The following is an 18343-nucleotide window of genomic DNA, read 5'->3' on the forward strand; positions in this document are numbered from 1 at the left end:
TTAAGATTTTATTTATTTATTTGACACAAAAAGAGAGAGAGTCACAAGTAGGCAGAGAGGTAGGCAGAGAGAGAAGGAAACAGGCTCCTCACTGAGCAGAGAGCCGATGTGGGGCTCAATCCCAGGACCCTGAGATCATGACCTGAGCCAAGGCAAAGGCTTTAACCCACTGAGCCACCCAGGCGCCCTGGGTCTGGGGTTTTTATGGAGGATTGTAGTTTGATGCAGATGCGTTCTCAGGTGTCCAGGAACATAGACGAGCATTGAGGTGTCCTCCATGTCACTTCTGCCCCGGAACCAGGGGTCTTGGTGAGTTAGAGGTCTTAGAAAATGTTCCTGATGGCCCCACCTGGTCACCCCTTAAGATGTGCTGACTTGTGCTGGAAAACTCCAAAGAAATCATTAACTCCTTAACCTGTACAAGGGGGACCCACATTATCTGTTTCATGAGGCGTGTGTACGGCGGGGGAGGGGAGGGTTGTAGGTCCTAGCAAGAACAGAATCAGGAAAAGGAGCAGAAAAGCAGTTTTTCACGGGGTCCCTTTAATCTCCTTTCCTCCCCTACCTTTACACCAGTAGATTCTTCTCTTAACTTCATCCTGTTTTTTTGTGAATAGATTGTACTTGTACTTGATACAGGTACCTGTCTTCCTGTCACTCAGTTTCCACCTAGAGGATAGTTTATAACTCTGTGTGGGTATATGTTTATTTTATTTTCAGTTCCTTCTTATTTGACAGGACTTTGTATGCATACTTTCTACATCTAACACTTTTGACTTCACTGTACCTTCCAGATTGTTCTATGCTTATACTTTGAGAGCGTCTTCTCCTTTTTTATATGCGGCCAACATGTTCCATGTTATGGATATGCCTTACTCTACCTAACCAGTCCCCAAGCGATAGGATTTAAGTTGGCCCCAGCCTTGCTTTAACAATGGATGCCCCAGGGAATCACCTCACACAGCCTGTGTAGGCTTACCTGTAGAAAAATGGGCTCTCCGAGTCAATGGGCCAGTGTACTTGGGATTTATGGAGAGTGTCATGCGGACCTTCTGGAGGCTGTGTTTCTTCATCCATAATATGCTAGGAGGGGCCGCCTAGGTGGCTCTGCTGGTTAAGCGTCTGCCATTGGCACAGGTCATGATCCCTGGGTCCCTGGGATCAAGCCCACTTGGGGCTCCCCACTCTTCTCCTTCTGTGCTTGCTCCCTCTCAAGGAAATAAATAAAATGTTTAAAAAAAAAAAAACCAATATGCTGGGAGAAAGAGCACCCTCGTTCTTCATGGTAAGGTGTATTATCATTGTTTGATTTGTGCCAACCTGATGTGTGAGAAATGGCCTATCAGTATATTTTATAGGCGCATTTTCCCCATTCTGAGTAACGTTAATAATTTTTTCATATATCAAATAGCCATTTGCTCCCTTCCTGTGAACTCTCTGTGTTCTTTACCCAAGGGTTTTTTATTTCCTTTTCTTATTAATTTGAAGAAGCTCTTCATATAATAGAAAAATGAGCCTTTTATGTCTGATCTGTATTTTTGTCTAGGTTGACTTTTGATTTTACATAATGGATACTCTTTTAAGGGTCTTCTCTCTCTCTCTTTTTAAAAGATTTTTTTTATTCTTTAGAGAGAGAGAGAGTGCAACCATGAGTGGAGGAGGGACAGAGGGAGAAGCAGACCCCCTGCTGAGCAGGGACATGGGTCTCTTCTCTTAGGACATTTAGATTTTTGTCTCTCTCAGAAAAGACTTCACTGCTCTGACATTAGAAAAAGCTAATGAACAAGCTTCTTCCTGTGGTTTCCAGAATTTGGGAGGAAAGTCTTGTTTACGTTTCCATATGAATGTTATAATCAGCCTGTTTATTTTAAAAAATCCATTATTTCAGTTGGATCATATTTAAAATTTACAAGTTTACATAAGACAAAATGAAGTTCTGTGAAGCCATGGTGCACCTCCCTCCTTGTACTAGTCAGCCTCCCAAGTTCCTTGTCCGTTTATTTAAATGCCTAGACATTTTGTCTTTTTGTTCACTTTTAAAACGGAAGAAAAGGTGCCATTAACATCTGTTGATTGTTTATATGGCATCAGGATTTGTAAAAGTTCTCTAAATGATTCCTCTTTTTTTTTTTTTTTTTAAGATTTTATTTATTTATCTGTCCCAGAGAGCAGCAGAGGAGGAGGGAGAGGCAGAATCCCCACGGAGCAGAGAGCCCGATGTTGGGCTGGATCCCAGGACCTCGGGAACATGACCTGAGCTGAAGGCAGACCCTAAACCAACTGAGCCACCCAGGTGCCTTTTCTAGATGATTCTAATAGAGTGGCTACAGCAGGGTGGGAAGTGGGCATGCAGAGAGGGCCCTGAGCTGTAATCCAGGAAAGCATTCTTTGTCAAGGCCATTGTTAAGAATTGCCAGCCCATGATGATAATAAAAACATTTGTTGCCTTTGTTTTTGTACATGATCCAAATCTTTGTTTTACATTTCTTTTATCCAAAATATTTAGGCATCTGACATTTTCAACCAAAATTTCAATTTCAAACTGACGAAAGGTTTTACTATTATTTATACATTCGCTATGGCAAGGTACCCCTTGCTGTCTGTACCCAGGGCCAACGGCCTCCACGCCTCAGCACACCACTCTTCCCCAAAGCTGCCAAGGGTGAGAATCACCGGCTTAGTCTTTCCTGTCCTCACCCCTCCCATTTCATTTCATCATCTCTCATGTTCTGCTTGAGCTACCTGTTACCTTTCTCACTTCTTTCACTTCTGTGACCTTTTGCCAGAAACCTTGTAGAATCTCTCCCCTGCCTCTTGCCCCAGGACTCTGGTCTTACTCCCCACCAATCTGTCCTCCACATTGCTTCTACCCCAGGTGCAGACGGGGTGCTAATACTTCCCTTTTTGCTGAACTCTCTTGCCTACCTGCCCAACCTTCCTCCTGCCATTCCCCACTGACAGTGGCTCTCTAGAGCAGAGCACTGCATGTCATCTGGAACATGGCAGTCTCCCATGTCCCTGAGACTCTGCATTCACTATTTCTGACATCTGGAATTTTTTAAAATCATCGAGTTCTTACTGCATAGAAAGCTTGATGTTATGAGTGATGGGTTTAGGAAACTGGTATTCGGGATCTACTATTACTGGGTCCTGAACTAGATTCCATCTCGTGATTTCCACTTTGCAGATAAGGAAACTGGAGCTCACAGAGGCGGAAGACCACATGGTGTTCCCATGTGAGTCTCAGCGTGCCACCATGCTTTTTAATGCTTTTGATATATTTTGGATTTTTAGGAAGCCAATTTGTCTAAGGGCCCTTTAAACTTCATGATGTAGCCTATTTAGTGACTGCTGGGTGTGGTGGATGTTTGTCAAGCTTTGGGCTCCTGTAGCCCAGTTTTCCAAGTTACGACTCCTGACTCCTGGGGTTGCTTTCCCAGCTTCCCTTGCGGCTAGGGCATGGGCACATGCCTAAGCTCCAGCAACCAGCTGCGAGATGTCAGTTTGGATGCAAACACCATAAAGGAAGTGCTGTGTGGAATTCCTTCTAGCAAGGACGCTGAGAGACAACTATCCAATTGTCAAAGGTGGCTGTGGCTTGTCCTGGCTAATCTTGTGTCCAGCATCAGCAATGTGGGCGAGACACCTGAACCCAATGGCCAGAGCAACGGCATTTCCACTGGCAGAGTTTGACGGCGTCACTTGGCCATCGCTCTTGAGTGGCAAGCGGGTCAGCCTGATTCTCTGGCCATCCTCAAGATTTTGAAAGAGACTAAATAGTCCACCATTAACTCTTTTTCTGTTTAAACTATCTTGAATAGGTTCTTTTTGCAAACCTGACAGATAAAATGAGGTTGTGTATCTTGTGGCTTCCATTTTTCTATTTTAACTACTTTCAATACCACTTCCCCCCAGTCTCCCAAATTCACACATTGTGATTGAAAGACGAGAGATCATGGAGGTCTTTAGGGCCCAGTGTTAAAGATAACACAGTGTAAGGAGTCTTAAGTATTTACATTCAGGGAAGGCCCACCCTCCCTCTTAAAATCTATGTAATCCCATCACTTATAACTTGCTTCAAACTTAAGAAATCCTAATTAGAGAAAGGAATATTTGGTAGACAGAGGTCTTTTGCCCTGTCTCTTCCCAGGACAGCTGCCTAAAAGCTGATGGCCAGGTTCGGGTCTGTCCTATTTGTAAGGCCAGAGCCAGCCTGTGAAAAAGCTGACATTTATATCCATCAGACCACCCTTGGCCCACTCTGGCCTGCGGCTCTGTCTCTTCCTCTGAAACTCCATCACACAGAAACACACACACACACACACGTTTGACTCTCAGTGATAGACTTTTCCATTCTCCCATAATTGTTTTATGTGTTGGCTTTGTACCTCTGATTAAACAATTAATCCCTCAGGGGGACAAGAACCACATCTTGTGTTTCTTTTATAATTTTTACAGCACTGAACAGATTGTCCTGAACATTGTAAGGGTTTGCTTAATAAATATTCGCTGATTAATTTCTCTCTTTGGGCTTTGAGGGTAAATGACATGGGTGTCTCATTATTCTTTTTTTTTTTTTTTAAGATTTTATTTACTTATTTGACAGAGAGAGATCACAAGTAGGGAGAGCGGCAGGCAGAGAGAGAAAGAGAGAGGGAAGCAGGCTCCCTGCTGAGCAGAGAGCCCGATGCGGGCCTCGATCCCAGGACCCTGAGACCATGACCTGAGCCGAAGGCAGAGGCTTAACCCACTGAGCTACCCAGGTGCCCGGTGTCTCGTTATTCTTAAGTGTGTGTGTGTGTGTGTGTGTGTGTGTGTAAGAGATAGAGAGAGAAAGATCTGAGAGTCAAGAAGTCATACACTCCAGGCATGGCATTTAGAGCTAGAAAAGTAGAAGACCCAATACACAAGCCTCAGCCTTGTGTGTAACCTAGCCTTAGTTTGTCACGTATAAATTGGGTCTTATAACAATATCTACCCTACTTCCTGGAACTGGGGCCTACAGAAGACATAATGTGTACTTAAGTCACTTTGTGATTGTTATGGGGTTTATATGAAATGGGACCAGAGAGGGGAGTGGGGAAGAGGCTCTAAAGTCAGTGTACAGAAAAGGGATCATAGCCGACATGACCCATGGGGTTTGGACCCACCCTCCTAGGGCCAACAGGGCTTTTTTTTTTTAAGATTTTATTTATTTATTTGTCAGAGAGAGAGAGAAAGAGAGAGAGAAGGAGAGAATGCATATAAGCGGGGAGAGCAGGCAGAGGGAGAAGCAGGCTTCCTGCTGAGTGGGGAGCCCAGCGTGGGACTTGATCCCACGACCCCGATATCATGACTTGAGCTAAAAGATGCTTAACCTACTAAGCCTTGGGGCCAACATGTTTTTTTTTTTTTTTTTTTTTTTGGGCCAACATGTTTTATAGCGCTGGACTTCCAAGTATTTCCAGGTAGCAGGCAACCTCCTCTTGACAGCTCACTCCTAGCCCAGGGGGTCAATTCTACCTGACTTTAAAACCTCTAAACCTGTAGCCTGACACCTTGTCCCACCCCCACCTTGGTTCAGGTCTTGGTCCTACCTTACAGCTTAGGCCTCTTTCTGTCTCTGGTCTCTAATCCCCCCACCCCCACCCTGGAGCACAGCTATTGACCTAAAAAACAAATCTGATCACATCCCTGCTCTAAGAAGCTCTGTTGGTTATCTAAACCTATATATCTATGGTGTTTATCTAAAGAGGGAAGCCCAGCTGTTTTCAATCAGGTGAGAGATGTTGGGTGTGTGAACTAGAAAAGATCTAGAGGTGGATAAGATTAGACAAATAATATATGAAACTATGAACTCTTTCTGTGTGTGTGTCATTATACAAAACATGAACAATAGTTATTTCTTTTTTTTTTTTTTAAAGATTTTTTATTTGTTAGAGGGAGAGAGAGAGCACAAGCAGCAGGAGCAAGCAGGCAGAGGGAGAAGCAGACTCCCCACTGAGTGAGGAGCCCGATGCGGGACTTAGTCCCAGACCCCTGGAATCAATGACCTGAGCCAAAGGCAGAGGCTTAACCAATCGAGGCACCCAGGCATCCCAAACCATGGGTATTTCTAAAATTTCTCCTACTCATTTAGGTATTCAACAAATATTTATTGTGTGCCCACTGTTTGCTGGACACCATTCTAAGCACTGCATGTATGAGGGAACAAAACAGATACAGATCTTACTTTCTCATAGCTTACAGTCTAGCAAGGAGAGAAAGAACAATAGGAAAGTCAGTAGGAAGTCAATCAGGGTCACATGAGAGTGACTAGAGGAACCACTTGAGATTAAACTGATCAGAAGAAAGTCCTCCGAAGAAGAGTTGATATTTAAGCTGAGTCAGCGGGACACAGATCTGGAGAAGGATATTCTAGACAGAAGAAAAACAAAGAGTAAAGGCCCTTGGATGGGAAACAAGTTTGGCATTTTTGAGGACTGCATGCCCGTGTGAATGCCAAGCAGGGTACTGGGGAAAGTAGTATGGGACGGGATGAATGCCAGCAAAGGCTATAGCATATCATTGTCAGGATTTTGAATTTTATTGTAGGATTAGAAACCATTAGATAGATGGCTTGGAGTGAGGGAGGGAGAGAAGGCATGAATGGAAGCAGAGGCAAGGTAGGCTGATGTGGTATTGGCTCTGGCCGAGTTGCTGGCAGCTTGTGTCCAAGCCGTCCAAGGACATGGAGAGAAGTGGTCACTTACAGGATTTATTTTATGGGTCAGATAGATGGCTTGCTGATGGACTGATTGGTAATGAGGGTGAGTGGCAGGAAGGAATTAAGGGTGACTTAGGGTGGGTGGTGATGTCATTTGCTGAGACAACTGGGAAGGGATAGATGAGGGAAGAAAAGTTGCGTTTGGCTTTGGACATGTTGAGTGTGAGATGCTAGTCATTCAGTGGCGATGACAAATGGTTGCTGGAGAATTGAGTCTGGAGCTCCTAGAGAGGTCCTTGCTGTAGATTTCCATCTGTGCATTACCAGCAAGGAGTCATGAGGCTGGGAGGGATCACTCTGGGAGAGAGCATAACCAGATCCGAGGGTGGAGGACAGCCCAGGTGTACTCCCGCATTTGCAGGTCGAGAAAACAGGGTCTGAGGAGCCTAGGGACACCAGAAGGGTGGAGCTTCCCCAGTTCCCACTGAGGAAGGTGTTTCCAGACGCAGGATGTGGTCAACTGTGTGTGGGCATCACCAGAAGTGGAGTAAGACAAGGGTGGAAAGGGGATAAGAACACGGGATTTGGCCACAGGTTAAGACATTATGGTGAGTGTGGCAAATGCAGTTTGGGACGCAGGCCTGACTGGAGTACAAGGAAAGAGAGGCGTGAATGTATAGTTGGGAAGGGTATGTAGCTTTCAAGAAGTTTTGCTGAGAGGCTGGATCATGGATGTTTTTTATTATTCTGTATATTCCAGACATGAACATATATTACTTACATAATACTATAATAATGTATACAGTGCAGATAGCACCCGACTGTTTATGAGAGGAGAAGCTCCTCAGTAGAACACAAAGCCTTTCATCTTCCCTCCCCGGTGACCTCTCCAACCCCAGGCTTGCTCCTTTCCACAAGCACAAGTCCCCTGCCTGCATCAGTCTGTATTTCATTCTTGCCAGCTGCCCCCCATATACCAACTCAGTCTGGTGCCAGACATTAGCTGTGGCGGGACCTCCCCCTCCTCTCAGCATCTGTAAACCACCTCACCCCATATATGTCCAGGATCATTCCAGTACACACTTATCACCCAGCCCGTCTCACCCACGCGTCCGTCCTACGGATAAACCTCCTTTCCTGCCCTTTACTTCCCCAGGCTCTTAGAGCGGTAGAATAGGAAAATAGGGAAAAAGAATTGGGCTTAAAGTCAGATGGGTGTGCGGGTTCCTTCCCCCATCTGCCATATAGCTATGGGACTCTGGGCAAGTCTCTTAACGGCCCGTGCCTCGAGTTCCTCATCTGTAAAACGAGGTTAGTAAAACCCACACCCTATCCGTTTTGTGATGCCTGGTATAGGGCAAGCAGTAGCTACCGTGGCGCCTCAATTTTGCTTCAGCGCTGCACCCCGCTGAGCCACGACAGGTGAGGACTAAGATGTTTCAGAAATGTGACCCAGCATTGGGGGCCCCTCACATGACCCCGAGATACCAGACGGTGTCCCTGTCCCCGCACAAGGCACGTGCCGGTCGGGTGACCCGTCTTTCCAGTCGTCCCACACGCCGGGTCTGTGATCACGCGCCCCCCACCCATAGCTAAGCCTGACGCGGCGGTGGCTCATGCGCCTTTCCGCCCCAGCCTCTAGCCACGGACCACACGTCCCATCCCAGCCGCCCGGCCCCGCCCCCTGCCCCGGGCGCGCCCCTCCAGTTTCCCGGCTCGGGTGTCGGAGGGGCCGCGCCCGCGGGCCGTGCGCACGGATTGGCTGCGCCGCGGCGGCGGGCGGCCCGTGGGCACACACACCCTCCCCGTGCAGCCAATGGGCGTGCGCGCGTCACTGACCAGGAGGCCCGCGAGCCGGCAGCCCCTCAATAAGCCACATTGTTGCACGAAACTCCGGAGCAGGAGTCCCCGGCCGCCGCTACCGCCGCGGTGTCATCAAGAGGAGAAGATCCGTGGGCAAGAGCAGCGCGCGTGTGAGCCGTAGAGATCCGCTCGCCCAAGTGAGACCGGACCGAGATTCTTCCCAAGTTGAGCCTTTACTGATCCTTTGGCGAAGTTAGCGCCTTGGCGGTGGGGCAACCCGACACGTCGCCAGCAGTAATTTTTGGGCGCCTTCTAGCAATCAGGACTCCCCAAACCTGTTTACAGAGACCCTAGACTTTCTAGCTGGGCGTGCCATCGCCTTCTTTTTGTGCCGTCCGGATTCACTGTTCCCGGCCGGGCCCCCAAGCCCAGATACAAAGCGGTCGGACCGCGCTGTCCTCCTCCCCCGCACGCGCTCCAACCTCGGTTTCCCAACTCGGCGCCGTCGGGCCGCGACAGGATGATCGCCTCGCATCTGCTCGCCTACTTCTTCACGGAGCTCAACCATGACCAGGTGCAGAAGGTAAGTAAGCGCTTGCAGGGGCGGCTGGCTCGCCTTTGACAAAGTTGTGTGGTCCCCGGCCCTCACTCGGGGGTCCCGGCCGGCCGGGACTCTCCTCCTTGACCCTGCGGGGAACCACTTCCTCTCCATTCGGGGTCGAGGACGCGGAAAAAGTCAGGGCTGCCGGGAAACTCCTGGGCGCGAGGAGCCACGTCCGCTAGGCACGGGCAGGCGTGTGCGCGCGTGCGAGGCGCCTGGGCTCGCGCACCGCGCGGCTCTCTGCCTTCCAGCCACTCTGCGCGCGCTCGCGCTTTTTTTTTTTTTTTCCCCCACTGGAGGGGCGGGTCTCCCGGCACGTAGTCTGAGACTGCGGGTCCCACGTGGGAGGAACCCCTCTCGCTGCCGGAGTTCCGGCGAGAGCACGTGGGGGGAGAATCGTGGCTGGTGGGGGGAGGCTCTGCTGCCACGTGGGACTGCGCGGGGTCTCCTGTGCCAAAGGATCGCCTTCTGGGGACGTGCGGTTCCCCTCGGCGTTCCTCAGGGCCTCGCGGAGGTGCGCTTGGGGAGAGGCCGATCGGGGAAGGATCCGGGACAGCAGCGGAGAAACTCCGCCCGCCGTGCCCCCTCCCCGGAACTGAGGCGCCCGGAACTGAGGCCCCGCGAGGGGCGTACATTTACCCACAGACGTGCCCCGGGGCGGCCGGGCCCTGAGAACCCGGCGCCAGCCTCCAAGTAGGGGGCGAACTTTGGTTAATACTTCTGGTGCTCCTAAAAGTTACACGAAGGATCCCCCAGTCTACCCCCGCTTCCCGCTTTGCTGTCTTTGAAAAGTTTTCGGTAGGCAAACGAGCTTTTTCCTGTCCGAGACTCCGACAGGTCTGCCCACCTCGCTGTCTGCAGCCCCCCCGCCCCCGCCAGTGCTCTTGGGCTAGGTCATTTACATAAGAAAGAGCTTCGGGCCCCGCCGGGAGCCAAGCTCTAGGTGCCTCCGGGTATGGGGTGGGGGTGGGGCTGGGCCTGAGGCGCTATCACTCTGCCGAGCACTGGTTTCTGAAATAGACGGGATTTCAGGGTTGGCACCTGACCGTGGACCTCAGCTAGGACTTGAGAAGAAGGGAGGGGCTGAGGGAGAGTGGGGGTGTCCAGAGCTGTGAGGCAGTGGCAGCGTTGCTTAATTACATACTTGAAATTTCTGTGTCTTAGAGGGAACACATTTGGGGGTAGTGTCTTGACATAATTGTTGGGTGATGCGACCTGCTCGTACTCCCCTTCTGGGGATTCTGAGAGCAAAGGAGAGGGTGGTGGGTTACCTTCGTGGTGTTTTTCAGAGTCGTAGCAGATGAACCCCCAAATAAAACATGGCAGTACTTAGCCTCAGACTGGAGGAGGGAGGAGAGGGCCGCTGGTTTTGAGTTCATTTACTCTGCGTATAAAGGACTGTTGCTCTCTCATTCCTGGGATGTGGCTCAGCTCTGCACTTGAATTCAGTTTAAGAATGTGTCTGTGAGCCGGCAGGATCTTGGCAACTTCTTTGGGTTCTCTGCCCAAGAAGTGAGTTAACCCTTGGGGAAGAGTCATCCCTTGGCAAATCCTAAAGTAGGAAATTGTAGGATTATTAATCCAGGGGAGGTCTTGGTTGTGTATCACTCCAGGACATTTTAATTCCTTTACTAATTTACTCTCCCCTAATCCAGAGGAAGGAGGCTAAACTCGGACTGTCTAGGTATGGTTGGGAGTCATCACTTTGGTCCCAGGGTGGAGAGAGCGTAAGCCAGGGTATCTGGAAATGAGTTCCAATCTGTTTTGTGATTTATTAACCACAGGACCCTGAACAAGTCACTTTGCCTCTTTGGACTGTTGGTTTCTTTTTGTAAAACAGGAGTGACAGCAGCAGCCTTGTCCACTTTAGGGAGTTCTGAGGATAAAACCGGGTAATGTAGCCTTGTCTTTTTTGTAGGAGGCCCTTACACACAGCTTCATTTTAGCCTGTGAAGGTCTGGGTGGACTCTGGGTGTATTTCCTCTAAATCACCGATGGGGGCAGAATAGAGTCAGGCCTTTAATTTACCTGGTGTCAGAACCTGGGATTGGCCTCTAGGTTTAGGTGAGCAAAGGGGTTTGATTCCACCTACCATTCTGTAGCAAGTAGGAAGAGAGTCAGAGAATATTTTGGAAGTATCTTTTCTTCTTTTTAAGTAGACTCCATTGCATACCCAGTGTGAAACCCAATGTGGGGTTTGAACTCCTGACCCTGAGATGAAGACTCTCAGCTCAGTGAGACATCCCAGTATCCCTGGAAGCCTCTTTTCCAGTTCCTGCTACAAGGATGAATTAGAGAAGGGTGAAGTTTGAGTTTAATTTTAGAGAGTCTTTTGAAAAGGTCTGGATTTGGACTCTTCTGAAATCCCCATTATCTTGCCTATTCTGGGTTGTAGTCTGAGGCATGGAAAACTTAGATGCACTTAGCCACAACTAGCCCCCTCACTCCCCCCAACTTGTCTTCTGATGCACAAGTCCAGTGTTTTGTACCATTAGCAGGAGAGTAAGAGTTATTTGCTCACATTTGCTGATTGACACTTTGAAACTTGAGAGCAAACACATCGGCATTTACTGTGTGCCAGGCCCTGGTTTAAGTTCTTTATGTTTGTTAGCTTATGTTCGCAACAGTTTCACAAAGCAGAAGCAGTTATTATCAGCATTGCTGTCTTACTGGTAGGAACAAAGGCACAGTAACTTGTCCAAGGTCACTGGCTCTTGTTGTAAGAGCTGGGAATTGAAGTCTTGCCGTCAGGCTCGAGAGCCCCATGCTCTTGACCACGCTCACCTGCTTCTGGGACCAAAAGTGGACTCCATCCTGGCCCCTGTCTGCATTCACTCTGGGATGCTGGCAGCACCGTCACCCAGCATGCCCAGAAATGCAACTAGCTCTTCTCTTGCTTACATTAATGGCATCAGTACCCTCTGGCTCTTCTGGCTGGGAGCTCTGGACGCATTTCATTGACTTTCCTTTCTGATCGCTACACATTTGTCAACCTGTCTCTGGCTTAATTCAGAGGCCTCCTAGTGTTTCTCTGTTTCCAGTCTCTTTCTGGAGCGAGACTAGAACATTTCAGAACCCTTTTTTAACACTGCATACTGAATGAAGGCCCGTTGACCCCTCCATGTTCTCTACCTCATTCCCTGAGGACTTGCATCACCATTCGTTAAATGCCATGCTCTTCACACAAAGCACCTTTGCCCTATCATGGCTTTTTTTTTTTTTTAAATGGGAGTTCTCATGACCAATTTTTTTTCCTTGTTTTTCTTTTTCAAGATTTATTTGAGAGAAATGACAGCATGAGTAGGGGGAGGGGAAGAGGCAGAGGGAGAAGCAGACTCTCCACTGAGCAGGGAACCAACCCCACGCAGGGCTTGATCCCAGGACCCTGGGACCATGACCTGAGCCAAAGGCAGGTGCTTAACTGACTGAGCCACCCAGGTGCCCTATCATGGCATTTTTGTAGTCCCACCATGCATCAGACTTGGTAGTTTTCAGTTCCGGTTCCTTCCTCGGGGCAGGGAGAGTTCTGGCTGCTCACCTTTGTAGCCACAGTTTCTGGCCACCAGGGAGGTGCTCAGTGAGTGTGAGGATGAGGGAGGAATCCTTCCTCGAGACAGAAGCAGAGCAAGGGCTGCAGGAAGGGGAGGGGAGTGAAAGGCACATTGGGGGATTGCTAGGACAGGGCTGAAGGGGATGGGTGGATAGGGGGACATAAAGAAAGGCCTTAGACTCTATTTTCATAAAGACCGGAAGCTGATCCTGATCCTGAGGCTGATTCTGAGGGGCAAGGGAGGGAGGGTTTCGGTGACATAGGGAGGGTGAGGGAGTTTCCTCTCTTCCAGCAATCAAGGCTCTCCTCTGGGTGGAGAGATAGTGGTTTTTTTTTGTTTTTTGTTTTTGTTTTTTAATCTGTTCTAACCATAAAAGTCAAATGAGGTATGCATGCCTTCCTTTAGCCATTGGCCAATTTTTTTTAACATGCATGGACTGGTGACATACTCTCACTCCGGTTATGGAACAGAGATAGCTTGCTTGGGCTCCTGTCCCTGTTGAGTGAGGGGTGGATTTCAACTCTGGACTTGGGAGGGGGCAGGGAGTATCTTGGAAGCCAAAAATTCAGCAAAGCCCCCAAGAGTCAAGAAAGATAAGAGTTTTAATGTTTTTTGAGAGCTTACTGTGGGTACCAGGTCCTCTGGCTATGATGTGGGAAACTGAAACCAAGACACGTTCCAGTTGTCTGGTGAGATAAGGCAGTAAGTCAAGAGACAGTGAGGAGTGGCAGACCTTAAGGGAGCCTTCCTTGGTATGCCTTGAGTACCTATGATGTGCCATGAATCTTCTGGTAAGGGTTAAAGTACCAAGACTTAGCTACTGATTACAACCTTACTAAGATTATTTTTGACCAACTCAGTGGACATGGACAGGTACAGTTTCTCATTTGTTCAATGTGTACATAATACTTAGCATCCTAATACTGTCCCTTCCCTGCCCAGAAGCAGCTGATGGTAGTAGGAATATTTTGTAGCTTTTGTTAACCATCTTTTTTTTTTTTTTTTTTGAATCACCAAATTTCGATTTCAGAGAGTGCTAGGGAAGTACTTTCCTTTACCATCAAATTAATTAAAATACCCTCTGAGGCTCCTCAGAGCCAACTTTTTTCTCTTTCTTTCTTTTTTTTAAAACCTCACTTTTCAAAGATGACCATTTCCAGCACCCTGAGGAGTTGGAGGGCAGTTAGGGGCCCTTTTCCAGGGGAAATCAAAACAACACAAACCACAACCGTTTTCTCAAAACCTGGCAGTCAGACTAAGGAGATCTGATACACTGAAAGACCTCAGGAACCCCAGAAAACTGACTTCCTTTGTTCAGACATTTCTTTCAAAGACGACTCCTGATAACGGTTCCTCATTATCATTGTTGAGTTGTGAAGTCAGCAAGTTTGGTTTGTTTTCCAGCACTGTGTTGTCTGGCTTTCCCTTTCCAAAGCAGTGTTGGGGGGAGGCGGGGGCGGGGGGGAGAGGGGTGGGGGTGGAGAGCAGATAAGATCCCAGAGTTCTTTGTCTGCATCTTAATATCGCAGGTCAGGGGTCATAGGCCTTGCTTCCTTGCGCTGGAGGGGCTGTTGCTGCTCACTCCTGAAGCAGGTCTTCCAGCCTCACCACTCTTGGCATCTTGGGCCCTGTGATCCTTTATGAGGGGCTGTCTGTAGCCCAACCCTATAATAAAGAGCCAGAATTCCCACCCTATCTCAGTCTGTAGGGGCAAAACCTGTATTCTGTTTTGTTTTGTTTGTTTTGGTTACTACTACTTTTGAGCTGTAGTTTTCAACTGCTAGCAATTTTGCCCTCCAGTGGATTTGGTAATGTCTGGAGAACTTTCTGTCTGTCACCATTTGGGTGGGTGTGGATGTTAGGTTGCTGCCTCAAGTAGGTAGAGGCAAAGGAGATACGCCGTCTTACAGTGCCCAGGACAGCCACCTTGCAGCAAAGACTTTTTTGGCCCCAAGTATCTGTAGGTTGAGAAACTGCATCAGAAGAAAGAACACAGTTCATCCCGCCCTTCAGTTTTATGGCGCATTGTTCCTGCTCACCCAGCTAGTTAATAGTAGCTGTAACTAGGACCTTGGCTCTCAGCTCACAGCGTGCCAGGTCCTGGGACAGTCACGGTAGCACGTGTTCTTGAACAAAAGATGCATTTGAGATGAAGTCGCAGACCACTGCAGTCAGCAGATGTCTGTGCCCCCTGGCCGAAGGGTGGGGTACCTGGGTTACCAGGGCAGGTAGTGAGTGGGAGGGAAGTTGGCTCAGCTGTCCCCAGGAGAATCTTCCCCTGGTTGTTGCTGGGATTGCCATGGAGGCCAGGCCTCTGTCAGATTTCTGAACACCGCAGGCGGGGGAGCTGGCAGAATGTGGGTCCAGGAGCCACTGGCGCTGGGGACAGAGGACAGGGGCCCGTGATCCTCACTGAGGGCCAGTCCAGCGGTCACATTGGGAGAGGTTGTAGGGTGAGTGAGAGAGCCGTCTCCCGGCCTTGAATCCTGGCTTATATAACTGGCTTTTGAACTTGGGTCAGTTAATTTAACCTTTCTAGGCCTTGGAGAGTTTTTGGATAACACCTTAATAGGGTTACTGTAGGGATTAAAGAGTAAATATATGTGAAGCTCTTACAGCATTGCCTGACACGTAGTCGTCAACTCTTTATGTATTAAATATTAGTACATGGAGAACTACATCTGTATAGTAACTATACTCTTAGATGAAAGGGGCCCTGCTTTTTCCCCAAGGGCTTGTAGGACATAATGGGTTCTGGAACATTGTCTCCATCTGTCTGATGTCGCATTAGAGGAGAAGACAGGGAGGGCAGAAGGGTGGAAAGTTCCTGAAGCTGAGGAGTAAGGAAGCATCCTCACTGCCCTCTCTGCCTTCTGAAACAGTTTCTTTTCCTAGGCTTGGGAGGGCCATCCTTGAGTTCTTTCTCTGACTTGCTTTCCTTTGGGTCCCGTGGGAAGTAACCTCCCCACTGGAGGTAGGAGGGGTGGGTGTCTGTGGGATGCCACGATGATTGTACCAGAGGCTGAAGCATCTTCAGTGGAAGGCGTGACTGATCACAGCAGTAGTTCTGCCCTTTTCACTGTAGAAACCTAGTCCTCCCTCCTCTTCAGTCCCTCTCCCACAGACCAAAGGCGCCCAGGGCATTGCTGAGGCCACTTATGCTACATTTGGCCAGTGAGATGCCTGCTTAGCCTTCCTCACATCTGCCCCAGATTCTGCCTTTCCACTGGGGCAACTGCTGGGGGTGGGGGATATCCTGGGCTGTTGAGTCCTAGGACCAGGTCATGGTAGGTTTTGGTCTCACTGACCCCTGGAGTTTGAAGGAAACCGTTATTCCCACAGTTTTCGGCAGATCAGAAGAAGGGGCCCTGGCTGTCTTGGGTATCAGCAGAGAGCTCTTTGCCCCTCATACGGACTCCAGGCTGTCCAGTGTGGCCCTCCGACACTTCCCTTCCCCCATCCCTGTACAGGCTTTGCATCGTCCAAACCCAGTTGGGAAGCCTTGTTTCCCTGAGATGCAGCCCTCTGTTAGGGTGGCTGTACTTTTTGCGCTTTGTCTGTGGGTCTCTAAGCAATAGTCTGACCCTCCTTACTTGGAAGGACCTTGGTTAAAACCTTGGAGTTAACTTAAGAGTGAGTCAGGGCCGAGAATCTGGCCCTTGGTGCCCTCCCAGCCGGCCTTCCTGACTCTCCTCCCCTTAGCTCAGTGGTTCTGCCCCAGAGGTGTGGTCGATCCCTGTTGTTCTTGAAAGACCTTGCTCCTAGACTCTTCCTTCTGGCGTCTTCATACTGTCTGATAAAGGAAGGGAGCCAGATAGGCCATCAGAGTTAAATGAGGGCACACGAAGCTGCCACTTTTCCTTTCTCCCATTTGAGAGACTTCCTTCTCCTGCTTCCTGCTTCCTTCCACATTTTTCTGTCTCAACCCCTTGCCATGAAGCCTTCTAGCCATGTCTCATCAGTTCCATCCCCCATTCTGCAATTTCTCAAGCTCTTAAAATAACCAGCACTATTAAGTGCTGGGCTCTGTGTATACTTAAAATAACCAGCACTACTAAGTGCTGGGCTCCGTGTATACTCTCTAACTCAGGCCATCCTTCAGCAGCCCTCCCTGGTAGACATTATTAGCTATTATTCAGATGAAGACACCAAGGCATAGAAAGGGACAGTACCTTGGTCAAAGGCAAGCCTGAATTCAGTCTGACCCCAGAACCCAGGTCCTTAACCCCAGCATGGGGCTGCCTGGAACAACTGGAGACAGGCCACTTGTATTTCATTTTCATGGCGCTGTGAGTCAGGTGTCAGTTGGGAAGGGACCTTTGGATTATCTAATTCCAGTCCTTCCATTTTATAGATGAGGAAACCAGGTGCTGTGTACTAAGTGACCAGCCCAGGTTTATATAGGGCAAGCCCCAGAGCAGGAACCCAGTTTCTTGGTCCCTATTTCCCTTTTGGCACCAACTGTGCGGCATGAGCTCTTCTCATCAGTCAGGTGTGGGCTCCCTAAGAACAAAGGCAGGATTTGCTTTGTGGTCTGAACCTAGAGTAACCCTATAATTTGTCCAAACTGGGCCACTTTTTTGAGAATAAAAGGGGACACTGTTAATACTTGGGCTGCTACCTCAGTGTAAACTGAGTCCTGGGCAAACTGGGATGTATGGGCTGTCCTGCTTCTGGTGGGTGGGTGGGTGGGTGGTGGTGGGGTAGGGGGGGCCGACTGGGAAGGTCTGGGGCTGATGTGGGGCGGAGGGCCAGATGTGCGGGGGTTTGGTGTGGCGGGTGGACGCTTGGCAGCAGGCGGGATTGGGGAGTTCAGCTATCCCTGTGCTGGAGGCTCAGGAGCTCAGGGGGTAGACTCTGGTCCCCTGGCATGGGGCTGTTCAGGGAGGCAGAGTCAGACCCTTAGGGGACCTGGGTGACCAAACAGGACAGTCATACAGCTGGAGACAAAACCCTGCTGCCGCCAACGTCATGTGCAATGAGGGCTCAGGCCTGAAGAACAGGGTCAGGCTCTGAGCTCCTGGGCATTCTGGAATGGCCAGTTCTCCCCTTCACCCAGGTTACTCTCCCACCCCTTCGGCACACCCGTAGCCCCTTATAAGTGACCATGACCTAGGCCTTGAGCACCTACTCTCATTACTGAGATAACTGCTGACACCACAGACGTAAATTTGGGAGCATGTATGTAGTTGGTGTCTTTAGTCCTCTGGGACCAGCAAGGGCAGGAGACAGAAGGTGTCAAAAGTATGTTGGCAGCTGGGAATTTGGGAGAGGCCATTTGTGCTGGGCCCTGAAGGGCAGAGTGGGAGTTTGTTAGGCCAGAGGATAACATTGTAGGTGTGGGGTCAGCATACACGCACATGCAACCTTTCTGAGACGCTCCTGAGAATTGTATTGATGCCTGCGTGATTTCAGTGATTATAAATCTGTATTTTATTACTGTGAAAGAAACTGCCTCTTTGCCCTTCCCCTCAGTTTGTAATTACTTGCTGACGTATTTGCCTCCTACCAGTAGACTGTGCCCCTTGCAGGCAAAGACTGGGTTCTCCTTTCCCCTGGTGCCCTCAACCCCTGGCTTGGGCCCACTCCATTTAGCACTCAAGTCCATTTTGGGTCAGTGAACTGTGCCGGGGTCATGTACGTCTGAGACATAGGATTGCACAGCTTCCCCCTAGACGGCCCAGAATGTCTGAGTATAAGAGG

The 18343-nt window shown here is 49.3% G+C and overlaps 1 protein-coding gene across 1 annotated transcript in view; it reads left to right on the forward strand.

Annotated features, from left to right (window-relative positions):
* Positions 1-8539: 8539 nt before the first annotated feature.
* Positions 8540-18343, forward strand: part of HK2 (hexokinase 2) — a 59865-nt gene continuing 50061 nt past the window's right edge. The window contains exon 1 of the mRNA XM_044261493.1: positions 8540-9071. Coding sequence (XP_044117428.1) covers positions 9009-9071 — 63 coding nt within the window. The 5' untranslated portion in view covers positions 8540-9008. The remainder of the gene's footprint in view (positions 9072-18343) is intronic.

This window comes from Neovison vison, chromosome 8 (assembly GCF_020171115.1).
Source record: "Neovison vison isolate M4711 chromosome 8, ASM_NN_V1, whole genome shotgun sequence".
Taxonomy (NCBI): Eukaryota; Metazoa; Chordata; class Mammalia; order Carnivora; family Mustelidae; genus Neogale; species Neogale vison.